The following is a 15,429-nucleotide window of genomic DNA, read 5'->3' on the forward strand; positions in this document are numbered from 1 at the left end:
TTATAACCCTAGTAGCGTACCAATGTGCTCACATCTTCAGGTGAAATATTCTAAGCAAATCATACTGTCGCAGTTTATTGCCATTTAATTATACCTAACATTAAAGCAACTTAGTCAAGACTGGAAAAGGTAAGGCTTTTTGTTTGTTTTTCATTCCCCAAAATAATTTTCCCTCTTTCTTTAGAAGTCGAAGTAAAGTTTTATCTCGTTGGTTGGCTGGTTTACCTCAGCAACTTGCTCTGCTTGGCTTGAGAAACCCCGAGCTTTCAAATCAGCTGATTGATATCATTCATTCTGCTGCTTCTCGTTCAAACAAAGAATTATTACAAAGTTTACAAGCCACTGCTGATCAAATATACGGTAAGACTTTGCTCTACAGCATACTGATTTTTTTTTTCTATCACTTTTTAGGAAAGTTGCAATACGTAGAAAATAGAAGTGTTTTTTAGGTGAATGTGAAGTGTGTATTGTGGGGGGGAGAGATCAGTCACCTACAGTGAAGGTTAAAAGGAATGATGGGTCACTGCATGAGATACTTGTATGAAAGTTTTTGTGTCTCTAAAATGTTGGCATTTTGATGTTCTAATACCATTTGCCAAAATATTCCATATATGTTTTTTTTTTCCTATTAACTTAATGCATGCTGGTTCCTTTTTGAAGCTGAAGCCTTGCCTGAAAGTGGTTTAAGTTCTGTGGGTCCAGGGAACTTCTTGCTTGTCATTACGTAAGGAAGGGGGAACATAGTCTGTTGGGTTGCGGACTGCTACTTGCTGTTTCAGGAAACACAAACAATAGTATGTCCATATGTTGTTAAACGCATACCTTGCTTCCTTTCTGAAAGCAATGAGTGAAATAGATTCTCCTGTTTGCAAGAAATAAAATGTATTTGGGTCCGTCAATGTGATTATACTGTTGTAAGAATTTTGTTCCTGTGATGATAATAAATTGCCTGTTAGCACCTATGGGCTTTTCTGCTGAAAATGAAAATGTTCTCTTCTCTAGAATTGCATTGTTGTTCAGTCTGGCAATTTTGTTGTGAGTATTGTGATAGATTTAGGCTATTTTCTTGACCAGGGCTCATAAAATAAGGTGGTATCATCTGTTTTCAGTTTAAAAATAAGCTTCTACTTGTTCTTGAAGATATGAAATTGGAAATGAGACAGTGGATTTCTATGTGCTTAAAAATCAAAAGACAAAATGTTTCTATTTTTATTATACTTCAATTTAAATAAAACGCTTCTTGATTTTCTTTTTTTCCTCTTATGGACTCAGTTCTTTTCAATAGTTTGTGGTAGTAGTGCTGGATCTAAGTGTGTTTTGATACTCGTTTCCTGAAACATAGCACCTGTATATGTTTTATAGGAAACTAACCTAAATATAACTTGTAACCCAAGTTTTTGTAACTGGTGTAGAATCAGTTTCCTTAGAGCATTATTGCAGAAGAGGAACTCCGTGGACGTTTGTTTACTGGAACACAAGGAGAGATGCATTTATAAAAATAATTTTCATAGTGCCTCCCTAGACATTTGCACAATGAAGGACATTTGTTTGGTTTTTAGTTAGTTGGGAAAATACTGTGCAAGTAAAAAGTGTTTGATTCTATTCTTTTATAAGCATTCTTTTGTTATAATTTTCACTCTTCATAATTTCCCACTGGCCTTCCTTACTGCTTTTGTTACCCTTGCTTCCTCTGCTCCTCAGTTTTCTTCGACTTACGTCTCATTCTTCCTACACTTACAAACTTTCAATACTTTAGTGACAGTAGGAGAAAACTGTTTTGTGCCTAGCTTTTAATTCATTCTTTGTATGTTTTCAGACCCGCTAGATGGCACTCTGGTTCTGCTCCCAGCTGAGGCTCAGCGGCGGCTGGTTCAGCTGGTGTACTTCCTACCGTGCCTCCCTGCCAGCTTGCTAGCTTGCTTGAGTCGCTGTTGTATTATGGGAAGAATGTCCTCAGAGCTGGCTGCCACTCTTATTGGGATACTGCGCATGAGGTAAAATGCTTAACCTGTGCTTTAGTTTGCTGTAAAAACGTTTTGAACTTCCTAATTGGTTTGCACTGCTTTAAAACACAAAAGATAACACCGGATGTAAGAACTAGCATCGTGAAGTTAATGCTTCTGTCAAATTTTTCTCCTGGCCTTACATTGAGTGATTTTCTGCAGTGTTTTATATCAAAATCATATTGCCTTGTCTTTAAGGTTATGCACTGTTGAGCACTCTCTACGCTGAATGTTATCACTGGTGGTCTTTGTTCTGCCACAGATTGCAGCTCTTCCTCGTAAATACTTAGACTTGACCTCCTAAGTGCTTTGACTTCACCGTGTTTGTAGTGAAAAATAACCAGCCAGTATGTATTCTCATGTTCTGCTCTCTTTTAAAGTTTTTAAAGCTTGCTCCTCCTATAGTTACCACACGTAAATAACTGTAAATTGTAGTTGCTAGGCAAGCGTCTTCGCAGAAATCATTCACACACCTGTTGTTTTTCTCCTGGCTTGAGCACGTTTGACTATGAAGGTGGGGAGAGATTGCTGTTCCACAGAAGTGAGCGGAAGGATTGCTGGGATTTCATGGCATTATTTTGCTTTGCTGCTTCTGGAAAAAAATACGCTTGCTTTTTGCTGTTCCTCAGTGTTGTTGGAGCTTGGATAAATAAATAGGAGTTAGGCTTGTATGAATTATGATGTACTGCCAGATGCAGACCTGTTGATAGTAGCCATGTAAGGTGACTAAAGTGATGGTGATAAAATTTATAATACTCTCTATAGAATGTGTTACTGCTGTAAAAGTGAAAATCTGTGTAGTTTTGGGAATATGGATCTCCAATTTTATTTAAAAAAAAAAAAAAAAAATCTTTGCCATATAATACAAATTCAGTGACAAACTGACCAAATGAAAGGCAGGCATTGTGAGAACTGAAGATGGTAATAAGCACTAAGGTGCTTTTTTTTTATTAGATCTTATCTGATTTTCAGTGTGGGAGATTTTTACAGTAATAGTGTAGCTGAAGATTATCAAGAAGGTGCAGGTGGTCTGCGGGCATTTGATCCTTTTGGCAGAAGATGAGAGAGACTGCTGGGGGGCGGTATGCTTACCAAAAGTAGGTTACATGTTGGCAGTGGAGGAGGAGGAGCAACTTTTCATTTTTTCAGAAGTGCAAAGAAAGTCTTTTGATCTTAATTTATGGCATTTGGAACATGCTTTAAACGAAGTTGGATTCAAAGATTGTGGGTTATCTACCTAAGAAGTTGATCTGAAATAACTATGAAAAATGAAGCATGGAAAAAAGATTTTAATCTTGGTTGAGCATTGTTTTTCTTTGGTAAGGTAGTACCCACAGTGTTAAGAGGAATCAGTATTAAAAAAGAAGGAATCTGATTGGTTTTCTTCAGAAACATCTGAAAATAATGCAAATCCTTGTAAAGATTTGAATAACCTTTTTATAGACAAAGTGAATGTAACAGCATTGAAAATACTCTCACCCACGTTGCCAACTTGAAAGTTTGTGGTAGAAATTTTAAAGGACTTGAAAACAAGCTTGACTTTTTTCAGCTATGGCTCAGCTTCTTAATATGTAAGTGGAACTTACTTTTGTTGTTGTTGTTTTGTTTTTTATGGTCTTGATCATAGATTTTTATGGTAAGAATTTCAACATAGGATGCCTTTAAGAATTGGAGAACCACGATGGTGTCAGAAATTTTAGTGGCTGCTGTGAAGGAGATGTCCAAAAAAAATTCTTTGGGAGCATTGTCTGGTGGCTAAGATTAGCCACCATGCATGCAAAAACACTGAGATAAGTAACAATTAATATTAACTTCTCAAGAACAGAAAAATCTGATGCATCTATTTGCTTGGGAAGGGATTAGTGCAGTTAAGGGAAAAAAAAAAAGTCGTCCATTTTCTAGATCTGAATTTTATCTGGGTTTCAAGAACTTCATCACCTGTCATTGCATGCAGGATACATGAGCTAATTTTCTAGCTCTTATCATCAGTAAAGCCTGACTGGATTATTGTGTCCAGTTTCATGGCTTGCTTTTAGCTAATGATATAGACAAACTGGACTGAATCTAAAGGAGAGCAGATGAAGAATGATAGTCTGTAAATTGTGATAAAGGGGAATGACTAACAAATTGGCATTGTTAGGCAAATAAGACTGGGAAGGAGGGGGAACTTGTCTTTCTGTGTGTTAAAGGCTGTTGAAAAGGGTGGGAGAATGCGGTTTTTAGCAGGATTAGAAATATTAAATGGGAGAAAATCATCTGTTGAGAGTGCTAGCAAGATTTTCCAAAAGCAGAGAGACATACTGGAGTAGACTGTAGGAAGGAGGTATAGAATATACTTCACAGCAGATATTTATATCTGGATGTCATGGATGGCAGAGGTAAAGCCTTAAAGGAATTAATTAGGGGCTAGGTAACTTCTGGTAGTCATTTACAGCACTTGTGATTCTTTGAATTAAACATCGAAGTTCTTGAGGTGAACAGTACTATACCGAAATGTATACAACTTCACAGCTCGGTGGCACAGTGTGGTTCATGGAACGTTTTCTGTAGTTTCAGATGATGGTGGTGTTTAAAGAAACTGATACAAATCAGTCCGTTCAGAGACCTCGCTTATGAATAAAAAATGATATTGTCGCTAGATGGCACTGTTTTTCTTCCGTTACGTTTTCGTTCAATTTTGTGATGGGGGAGTTCTTGTAAACCTCTTTTCTTCTAAGCCACCTGCTTATCTGTCGTGCTTTAAATAGATTGCATTCAGTAGCATCAGAGGCTCACTGCTGTATTTGGCAATTGTTTTTAATTTCTTTTAAAGCTTTTATTTCCACATTACTCTTGACTGGCAGATCATGTACGTTCTTATGTGCATCAGAGAATGCACATACACACCCATGTCTATTTGCCAGGGAGAAGCCACATTAAAGTGGATTTGATGAGAGTACATATGGATGATGATAAGACTGCTACAGTTATCCCAGGAACAATCATTATAAGATGAAGAAACTCTTACATATCTTTCGTGTGTGTGCATGTGTGTACAAACTATAAAAGTAGATAGTAAATGTATCCAGATGGCTCAAACCACAGCCCTGTCATGGTACCAGGCAGTAAACATTAAATTTAATTATAGCATATTAACTTTGGGAAGTTTTTGTTAATTGGAAATGGATTTTGAAGGCATCCTGTAATTTCCATTTTTAATTTTTGTGATGGTGAAATTAATAGCCAGCTGGTCTGCAGGAGCTGACCAAGTGAGCCACGGTGGACTCTGTGTGCTGAGAATCAAGATGATGATGATGGTAATGCCATATATAAGGGGAAGGTTTCTGAGCATGGGAGGGTAATTACCTATACTGTTGTATTGCTAGAAGAGTTCCTGCAATGCTCTTGGCTTCTATGCGCTACAGCTCTTCCAGATAGCACAGGGCAAGGACCATCCTGAAATTAATGGTGGCTTAAATATAGCCACCCTGTCTTGGATGCTGACAGTTTAAAGGTACGAACGTGGCCATACTACACTGATTGCTCTCCGTTGCCAAAGAACAGGACTTGCTGCGGGTCGGTTCACCAGGATAGATGCAGTTGATGAGTTTCAGGTGAAAATGAGGGAGAGAAGGTGGTGGCTTGGGTTAATTTCCCTGCCCTTCTTCTCCAGTGCCTGCTGTGTGCCTACTGTGCAGGTCCCGAGATGTAGGTAATTGTAAATCCAGTCAGGTAGGGTTTTGAGAGATGGAGGTGTGCCAAACTTATGGGGTATAAATCCTTCCCCCTACTCCTGTTCATACGCCAACAGGGGCGAGGAAGGGTGTGGAGGAACACAAGAACAGTCTGTGACCTCAGAGTGAGAGAAATGAGAGGTAACAACTTGGAAGGAGTTAAGTTCTCTGAGTCACCTTCTGATTTAAGACTCTGACAAGCTGAAATTTATGGAGACAAACTGAAGGATACGGGAAGTATTTTTAAGAGCGTTTGCACTGAACCTGCGAGGTGGGGTTTCATTATTTAGGTGGCACTACTTGGATTGAAGTATTGAGACAGACTTTTGTCTTGATGCAATGTGCCGCATTTCTAAAAGAAGTAATGTAAAAAAAATATTCTTGATTTCATGGATTGTTGAAATAGACTGTAAATACATGAATAGTAGTTCTCTGCCAATTAAAGAATGGTTAAAATGTGTTGGGCAGGGAATATGTAATGTTTCACGTAAGTGGAGCTTAGGTTTGGAATTCCAGTCGTAACTTCATCTTGACATTGGAGTCCTGGCTGATTCCATGAGGATACGGTTATAGAAAGATAAGGAATTCCCTCCAGGAATTGAAGAAATGTATTAATTATGAGTCGTCTAATAGGGATTAAGGTCATAAACCTTAGCAATATTGTAAAGTAGAGGTAGAAAGAGGTTTCAGTGTAATCTTTTTGCACCTACTTTCTATGTTTGTAGAGAAGATAGGCTATTTCAGAACTGTTTTAAAGGAATAGCGAAGTAAATGCTTGGGTTTTGACTGCTTTTTGGAAGACTATTTGAGGCGAATCTTTGTTAAATATGGACCTGTATTAGATGTTGTAAATGCACTTTCTTGTATGTGATTGATTTTCTTGTTTGTCTGACAAAAGATAGGTCTTATCTTTACATACCAAAATCTATATACTCTACATATCAAAAGCTAACAGTTGCAGAGGAATATCACCTGTCACCATTTGGTAGACTTATTAGTTTTGTTTGGTAGTTCTTAGTGTCTTTGTGTGATTGAATGACAGATGCTTTTGCAAGGCCCTCTGCTTTGTATAAGGTAGGATACTTCAGCTAGTTAATATATAATCCAAATACTTAGTATGATGCATTTTATTCTATGAAATGCAGACTATTACCTTGTGATCAAATAACTAAGATATTAGATTGCTGACTTTATGAGGAAAGTTCTCTGTCTCCTCTTAACGTGTCTCGAGATACAAGTAAGGAAAATCTATTCAGCAGAATTACATAAATGCAGTTTATTTATGTGCCTTACTTGTGCATAATAGTTACAAGTTTTTAGAACTTTTTATCTATTGGAACAGAGTGTCTGGAAATTACTTCACTGTAGCAGAGAGAGAATCGGACAGGTAATATTTCACTGCCTATATTTAAATGAAACAGTGTGGGAGGCAATTAATTTATAACATTTATCTTTTGAAGTGGAGTATTTGGAAGTGGAAGTAGCTCCAACGGCTTCAAGCAGCCATTTCTTATTCTTGTTGGGCTTCTCCTTGCTGGGGTCTCACAAAGAATTGCTGTTTTCGTTGCTGTAGAAAAAGGAGAAAGATGAGGGCCATACACAGAAAAGCTGAGTGCTCTCTCCAAGCAAGCCATAAATCGTGTGGGAATTCCTACACTTCATAGGTTTAAGATAACTCCGGGGATAACGTGCATTCTGCTTGTCATCGCTTTAAATGGGCTATTTCCTTAAGAGATAGTGACTTTAAAATAATTCTGTTGCTTTCCAGACAATAACGAGGGAGCTCAGTTGGCATCACATCAAGGAAGTGGGCATGTTGGTTCCTGCTACCCTCAGGAATCTGATGCTTAGAAAGAACTGGAATGGACTTTTACCATCTGTTGGTTGAAAGATGTGAAATTCTGTCTTTCCACATAATTACTCAGATGTTCTAGGGCCATAGTGGAGTTTAAATTTTTCTACAGATACTTCTTTCAGAGTAAACGCTAATATTTTATTTAGTTGCCCTAGTTATGGGGTCTGCAACCTTTGACAACATGGCTTGAGGAGGTCAGTGAGAATGCAGGTAACTGGGAGCCCACATGCTACTTTATGAAAGGCTTAGTAAATGCATTGTTGTAGACAAGGAAAACGTTATATTCCCAAAAAACATTTGCAATCAGGACAGAACCTGGAGAGATTATTGTAACCCATTGCTGTGAATGAGAGGTTCTTCCTCACTGAAAATAAAACACCACCCCACCACCACCACCCTTACAAGTGGTACAAAGGAAAGTCAGCTCGATACACCTTGAGGAATAAGCTGAAAATCATACATGTATAAGAAGGCATCGTAATTATGAATAGGTTATTAAGAAAAATATAAGAATAATGAAGTCTGTGTTCACTGTGAAGGGCTTTTTCTAGCTCTATTTCCACACCCCTCAATTTTGACACAAATATGAAGGAGGAGAGTTGAAAAAGGTAATAAAAATGCTTAAGGCACTGTTGAATATAAACTAAAAAGAAAGATGTGCTTTCAGAAATCGGGCATTTCCCTGACTGGATGCCACTGAGGCCAAAGGGTAAAAGACAGATCTGTTTTGCTTGCTGCAGGATCAGGAAGGATCTGCAGTTGTCTACAGTCAGATCCTGGGGTGTGTTACAGCGCGTTCCTTCAGCCAGATCTGTTCAGCAAATTTCCTTTTCTTTGCTCGCTGTTAGGTGAAGTGTAACGCTTGAGAAGGAGAATGCTAAGCTCGTGTTTAAGGACACAGCCCTCTAAATTTGTCTCCAGGTTCTTGTTTGTGGTTTGATATCCCCTAACCGAGGGGAGAAGAATTACGTTGCTGCACTTAAAACTGCAGCAGGCAGTAAATGCCTTGTGCTCATTAGTGAATGTTCCTTCTGATTTGGGCTGGCACTTATAATGTGTAAGCAATTTTTTTTTCTTCACACAACTTTTGCAGCCCTAGAGCAAATGAGTAGCTGACAAGCTTACTTTTAACAATGCATAGCTCAAATTGTTATTTTCTTAAAATAGGATTCGTATTTTTCTCCAAATCCCTCTTAATTCCTTGCAGATGTTTGTTGTATTTTGCCACATCTCCAAATGGAAACACTTGATCCTTGAAAAGACATAATGGAAGTTAAAAAAAAAAAAAAAAACAACAACAAAAAAGCAGCTCACACTAACAAAAGATTGTCCGCATATGGTAGTGTATTAAAGGGAGAGGAAAAACTCTTCACTTGCTCTTGTAGTTTGTGTTCAAGACCCATGCTACCTGGAACTGAGTTGGTGTGAATGATGGGGAGATGGGGACACAGTCGGAGAAATACTCAAATATTCAAGTTTTTATAATTTCAACATCTGTGCGGCAGTCTTGGTTTCCTGTCCCTTCCAAAACCGGTTTGAAAACCGAGTGTTGATCCTCCTTAACAGTGTGACATGCAACTGATTTGATGAAGCTGATGCAAGAACCTGAGTTTATACGTTACTGCAGTTGTGTTTTAACGTGACTGAAATTAGTTTTCATTAAAGCTAAACAGAAATAAACTATGCCAAAGCTGAGATAAATATTGGCACAAGGCTTTTTAAAAAGAACAGATTTTACAGCCGTGCATGCTTACGTTGAGGAAAATGTCTTCTACTTTTCTTCCATAAAGGTGCAACAGTTCTGGTATGGTACTTCCTTGTGGTTTTGTTCCTTCCAGTGTGTTTCATTATTTATGTGCACATAGCTCTCCAGAATGAGAATGAATGTTGTTCTACCTTGCAACCCTGCGATATAGCCCCAAACTGAAAATAACAGCACAGACAAAGGCATCCAGGTCTATCTGGAGTTAAAAGTTAGCAGGAAATGATAAACGTTGTGCTTTGAACTGCTGCTGTCATTGAGAAATACGGGCTACACTAATGGCAAGAACAGCAGTGATTTTTAAGTTAATTGGATTCAGCTTTTCTTTTAATACCGTTTGGTGAACGGAACAGGTTACCTAAAGGTGCAGTTCCACAACTCAGTAGATCTGTTCTCGTGGAGAGCAGATAACCTTATGGAAATTACAGCACGGAATTCATCACAGTTAATGTAGGTTTGGACTAGCTGACTGGAAAGGTCTCATTCATGCAATTTGATAACAGGCTCCCATTGTCAGGAAAAATGTATGCAAAAAAGGGAGGGTACGGTAGCTTGTCACCTCTTTTCCATCTATAAATCAGGTTTTTGTTAACTGTCTAACATTCAATTTATGAGCATTTAAACATTTTAACATTCACGTAGTTCTTAATTATCCATGGCAGCAGCGTTAATATACTTAACTAAGATCTTTGAAAAAATTTGTGGTTTTCGTATGTCAGCATCTGTTCTAGAATTAAATTTCTTTTGTTCTATGTTCTTTACCTTATTTCTGGTTTGCTTTAGCATGAATCTCACAATTGAGTAGCTTTAACTACGCTATAGACACTTGGATTCAGAGGTAATTGAATCAATTCAAAGGTAATTCAAAGGTAACTGATTAGACTTCTTAGTTTAAATAAACTTTCTTTATGCTGTAGTGCTGTTCTTGCACTCGAAATACTAGAAAGGCACGGGTATTAGTCTTAATTTGATATTGACGTGAGATTCTGGTTGTCTTTGATTTCATGATCTCAGGTTATTTTTCCGTGCTCCAACGTGTGCTAAATGCAGCATGCTCACTATGGAGGAGTATTTTCATAATGCTTAGCTTTGCCTTTGTCCCTGTCCTGCAGTAGAAGACTCTGTTTTTTATTTATTTTATGTCCATACCTCACTTGGAAAACAGGGATGTCCTTTCTATGGGCTTTTGTGCCGTGTTTTTCACAGCAGTAGGAGATGGGGAGGTGATATCTTACAGATGAGGAACAGAGGCAAGGAAAATGTGAAACATGGAAGTACCTGTTAAATTTAGGAATTCACAATGAAACAGGAGCTGATTTTTTCAGAATATTTAGCTTTTTCTGTCTTGAAAGCAAAGGATTGACTTCAATTTCTCTTTAAGTACAAGTGGAGCACTGGAGATCAGGTGGGTCTGCGTGCTGCTCTTTAGGATACTTGAAGCTGTGTTACTCCACAGCTGTTACTCTTTTCAGTCTTTTACTCACTTCTGAACTGTTGCAGTTTTGGCAATAACTAGCAGGAAGAAAAGCACGAGAGAAACCTCTACTGTGAATAATAGGTTTTTCTTTTCTAAAAGAAATTTAGTACCTAATCTGACGATACTCTGAGAAGTGTTACCTCACTCCGTCCTCCAATTTTAAGAGGTCCTTGGCTTATATAGCATCTCAGAATACAGATAACTGTACAATCCAGTAAAATCCCTAAAACCTATTTGTTCACCTGAATTTGTGAGCTCCTTCTTTCTTATTTTTTGTCTCATGCCTCATGCTGTGCATGTTATAGGTAATAAGGCAGGAGCAGGTCAGAGCATCCTTTGTTGCATAATCCTGATAAGTCCATTCAGCTGTGATTTGAATGAGGCATGATTTTTTATAGAATTTTTTTTTGGAGAAAATGACACAATAGATTTTTTTTAGAGAAAATGACACACAACATCATACTCCAAAGCATACGCACAAAGAGGCGAAGCTGAAGATTGTAGGCAACTTTCTCTGTCACTTTCTAAATCGAGTGTTCAAATATTTTTAGCCTTAATGCTCTTGTAACATCGAGGCTTATTTTAATGTGTATAATAGCTTTGGATTTTTAAAAAAGTAAACTGTAATTGAATTTCAGGATTCTGTTTTTGTATGTGCATGTGTCAGCGTAGCTCTGCTTGGAGATGAGTGTTAAAAGCATTCAATAGCTCTGCCAGGCTTTGGGATCAGGCACTGCCCCCATGCTCCCAGGGCAGAAGAGCAGCAATTCTCTCCGCTTCCTCTTGCGTACACATCGGTGACACTTACCATGGCGTGCTTAAAACCCCTGTCCTGTTTTGTGAGTGTGAAAATAGTCACATACAGGCGTCAAACCAAAACTGGTGAAGCGTTTGGAAAATTTCTGGACGTTGAACTGTAAGCTTCAGGATCCTACACACGTGCAAGCTCACGTAAGGAGAAAAAGCAGTGGCACTGTTACAGACAACAGGTCTGCATAGCCCAGTACACTGTCCACAACACAGGCTGTGAGCAAGGTGCGTAGGAAAGAACAAAAACAGGGTAAGCAGAGCTCTAGCACTCAATTCAACCCCCAGAATGATTTTTTGTCTTCGGGGATTTCCTGATCTTGTTGTGGTTTGTGCGGTTTTTAGCCTGCAGTGAGTTTCTGTCCACTATCTGGAGTTTGTGTAAAAGTTTTGCATTCACCGGTCCTTTAGTGAAGAGTTTGACACATCTGCTAACTGTTTCAAGGAAAAAAGTGGTTTTTTTATTATCTTAAACTTAATTCTGACAAGCTTTCTCATGCAATCCCCTACCCTCTTCATGGGAGGAGTGAGCACTCAGTCTGTATTCACTGTCTTCATGCCACCGGTGATTTTGTAGACCTCGATCACTTCCTCTCTGTGATGTTTGCAGGCTGAAGAGCACTAGTGTAGGCAGTCCTAGGGTGGATGCTGTTCCGTGCCTCTGATCGTTCCCGATGTGCTGCTGCGACTGCTTTTCAGTTCTAGTGTGGTTTTTGAGATGAGAGGGTACCAACCTCCACGTGGTATTCTTGGTGGTTTTATTCCCAGAGCACGGAGCTGTGAAAACTTCTTGGGAAGCAAGCTTTTGAGAGCTCTGTTACCCCTGGGCAAAACCACTTGGGATGCTTGGCAGAACGGAGTTGGGAAAAAGTGATCCGAGGCAGATAGCTGGCTTGGGAAGTTATATTCCAAAGCACTGAAATTTAGCAAAATTGCAAGAAGGTAGAGCAGTAATCTCTTGGATCGAAGGTTGGTAGCCTACAGTAGAAGTGCCAGCAGCAGCAGCAAATGAGAAAACTTGAATAATACGTATTTTGAGGAGAATGTGTGCGAGGTACTTGCTGTCATCTCCTGGCCTTCTCACGGTTCTACGTTGATGCACAGGCAAGGCACCTCCATTTGATGGTGTCTTCGTTTGCTCTGAGCTTCCACAGGGATGTATGCCTTTTAATTTGAGAAACGAAAGTAGTCTTCTTACGGATTGCCCCTAAAAAGTGAAGTGTCAGGCGGCTTTAATAATGGGTTTGCTGCTGTCTTTGTATACTGCTCCTTTATATGCACTAAATCACAAAGCAAGTTTTTAATTTAGTTCTGTGTTTAATAGCTTTAGCTGCTCTGAAGTAGACAATGAAGCTACTTTTAAATGGTATCTATTGTTCCTGTAAAGAGTTGTATCAGAATTAGTGGATATAATGAAAAAAACAGTCCAGCTTTGTAATATAATGACTTTTACCAAATAAGGGAAATAAAAATAATTTAATTTGCTGTGTGTTGGCTGTTGTCACTGTAATAAAGGTTATACCGGTATTTATAAAAAATTGCTACCTCAGTAATTTAATCTACATAACAACCTAAGCTCATGTAGGGGCACAAAATGCAATATTACTTGTCTTGAAAGAGCCAAGTCCTGTTTTTGAAGCTGTTCAAAATGCTACTCTGACAACAGCGGTGAGAAACAGGAATGCTAAAATTAACAATTTAGTCATGCTAATTGATTGTATTATGCAAGGAGGTTGTGAATTCTCAATTATATGGTTTTTAATAACCTATCTACTATTGGTTTTGTGTAGATCATCCTTTGCAGGCTGGAAGTGCCAAGTGCAGGATAATTCGGTGAATGATGTGGACTATTTCAGCTTCTTGTTTTCAACCCTTATAGGTAATCCATGTCAATGTCATAATTTAGAATTAACAAAATGAAATTTTGTTTTGTTAGTCAATTGCTGGATTTAATTTGGAATAAATGGTATAGTAATTACTTCCTGAGAGTAGTTCTAATCTTGTTGCTTGTTTTGGTTGTGGTATATCCTTTTTTATCTTGATCTGATTTTTGACACCCTGGTTTTTTTTGCTTTCACTTGCCATTTGGGCTGAATATTTGCGTACTTTTTCTTGATGTCTAGCAGAATTCTGCTTAAAGAATGAGGAAAATCTATATTCAGCATATGGCTTGAATAAGAATTTTCTCAGTTTATTTAAACGCATTTTATTGGTTCATAACAATACAAACGAGTGCCTTTTGGATTTCCTGTGGATGTACTTGCGCCATTAAAAACATTCCATCAGAATAAAGTAATCAAACTACATTGAAGTGAGCTGCCCATGGTTGTCATGTGAACAGAATGACTTCTGCTGCTATATTCTTACTCAGATACAAAAATAATTCTGTTCTGTGGTGATGCAAGTTTGAGAAGTTACAGTGGTTAAAATGGTATAATGGTACTTGGAAACGTTTCCCAGTGACTTGCCCTGTGGTAACGAGAATCATTTGCAACAGCCACTTTGCATTCAAAAACTACCTTTTCTTTATAAAGCATTGAAGACAGCTGTACTGATGATGCAGAAAATGAAAGCAAAAATGAAGTGACTGCTTTGGAGCAGTAATTGTTTCACCGTAACATCTAATACCTGGCTAGAAATAATTAGTTGAATGAATTTTTTTTGAACCCTTGAGGCTGTATTAGAAAGTTCCTGAGTTACTGTGAACACCTATTGAATTGTCTTGCATTATATCTGTTTTTTCTTTTTTTTAAAAAAAAGATAAGCAAGTTGAAAATACAATGTGGGCTTTGTACTGTCTTGTAATATACCACATTATAGTTTAAATTGGTATTCCCTTGGTTGTTAAAATATAGGTATTTTCTTTTGGAAATCAGAACTTGTATTTCGCTACACAGTTATGTGGACATAATTTAAAAGACCGTTCTCTGTCAACGATGGTGTTAAAGTAGAACAGTGCTTGGCTTGACTTGTGATGCTGTTGTACTGCTTCTTTTTCTCTAGGGTTTTCGAGAGAGGAGTTGACTAGTCTTCAGGGCATTAGAGGAAAACCACACATTAGCCAAACACAACTTTCACCTGTCCGTCTTTACCTAACTGATCTGGACCAGTTTTTACACCACTGGGCTGTGACAGAGGTAATACATCAACACTAATTCTAAATGACAGCATTGAAACTCAAAATGCTCTTTATCCCTTTTCCACAGATGCCTAAAATATTGTCATGAGTTGAAAAAGAATTAAAAATATTATAGTTGTCAAGCTGCTAATGTCTTCTTATTATTAGTTATCAGATAATATTTTGAGGGAAGGTGCTTTAAAAGGTGAATATTCAGACATGGTATGCAGAATGGTGCTCATGGAAAAAAAATAGGTAGAAGCCTCAGTGGGAAATTCTTGAACATTAATAAGATGAAGACCAATGTTTTGGCTTTCAAAAATAAACTACTTGTAAAAGTGTTAATTATGAAGAGTTTTCTTTCAGAAATTCCTTAGTTAACTATAAAACAACTGCATTAAATGAGATTTTTACGTTGTAATATTGGCATTGGTGGTTTAGAATAACTTCTGATGGTTAAACTTTGATTAAACTTTAATCAAAGTTTACTGGATTAGAAACTTCATTGTGAATTTGGTATCTGTTTATAAGGTCGTAAGTACTGAAAACTAAAAGCTTAATTTTATTGTTGGTTCTGAAGGGATCTGAGCCACCAGACTTTATACAGAACAGGTGAATATTGGTCTTCGTTATGGCTCAACTCTTTTTATTGCTTAGCCTGCAGAAACCACTTCAAGCTGTGAAATCATATTTT

General features: G+C 37.9%; 1 protein-coding gene across 4 annotated transcripts in view; it reads left to right on the top strand.

Moving 5' to 3' along the window:
• The window catches only part of TEX10 (testis expressed 10), a 52,763-nt gene that overhangs the window by 22,211 nt on the left and 15,123 nt on the right, over window positions 1-15,429 (top strand). For 3 of the 4 annotated variants that reach the window (XM_040549405.1, XM_040549406.1, XM_040549407.1), the window contains exons 8-11: window positions 185-360; window positions 1,817-1,994; window positions 13,408-13,496; window positions 14,621-14,754. In XM_040549405.1, the coding sequence (XP_040405339.1) occupies window positions 185-360; window positions 1,817-1,994; window positions 13,408-13,496; window positions 14,621-14,754 (577 nt within the window). The remainder of the gene's footprint in view (window positions 1-184; window positions 361-1,816; window positions 1,995-13,407; window positions 13,497-14,620; window positions 14,755-15,429) is intronic. The other variant, XM_040549408.1, reaches the window with a different exon arrangement.

The sequence above is a fragment of the Cygnus olor genome, chromosome 2 (genome assembly GCF_009769625.2).
Source record: "Cygnus olor isolate bCygOlo1 chromosome 2, bCygOlo1.pri.v2, whole genome shotgun sequence".
NCBI lineage: Eukaryota > Metazoa > Chordata > Aves > Anseriformes > Anatidae > Cygnus > Cygnus olor.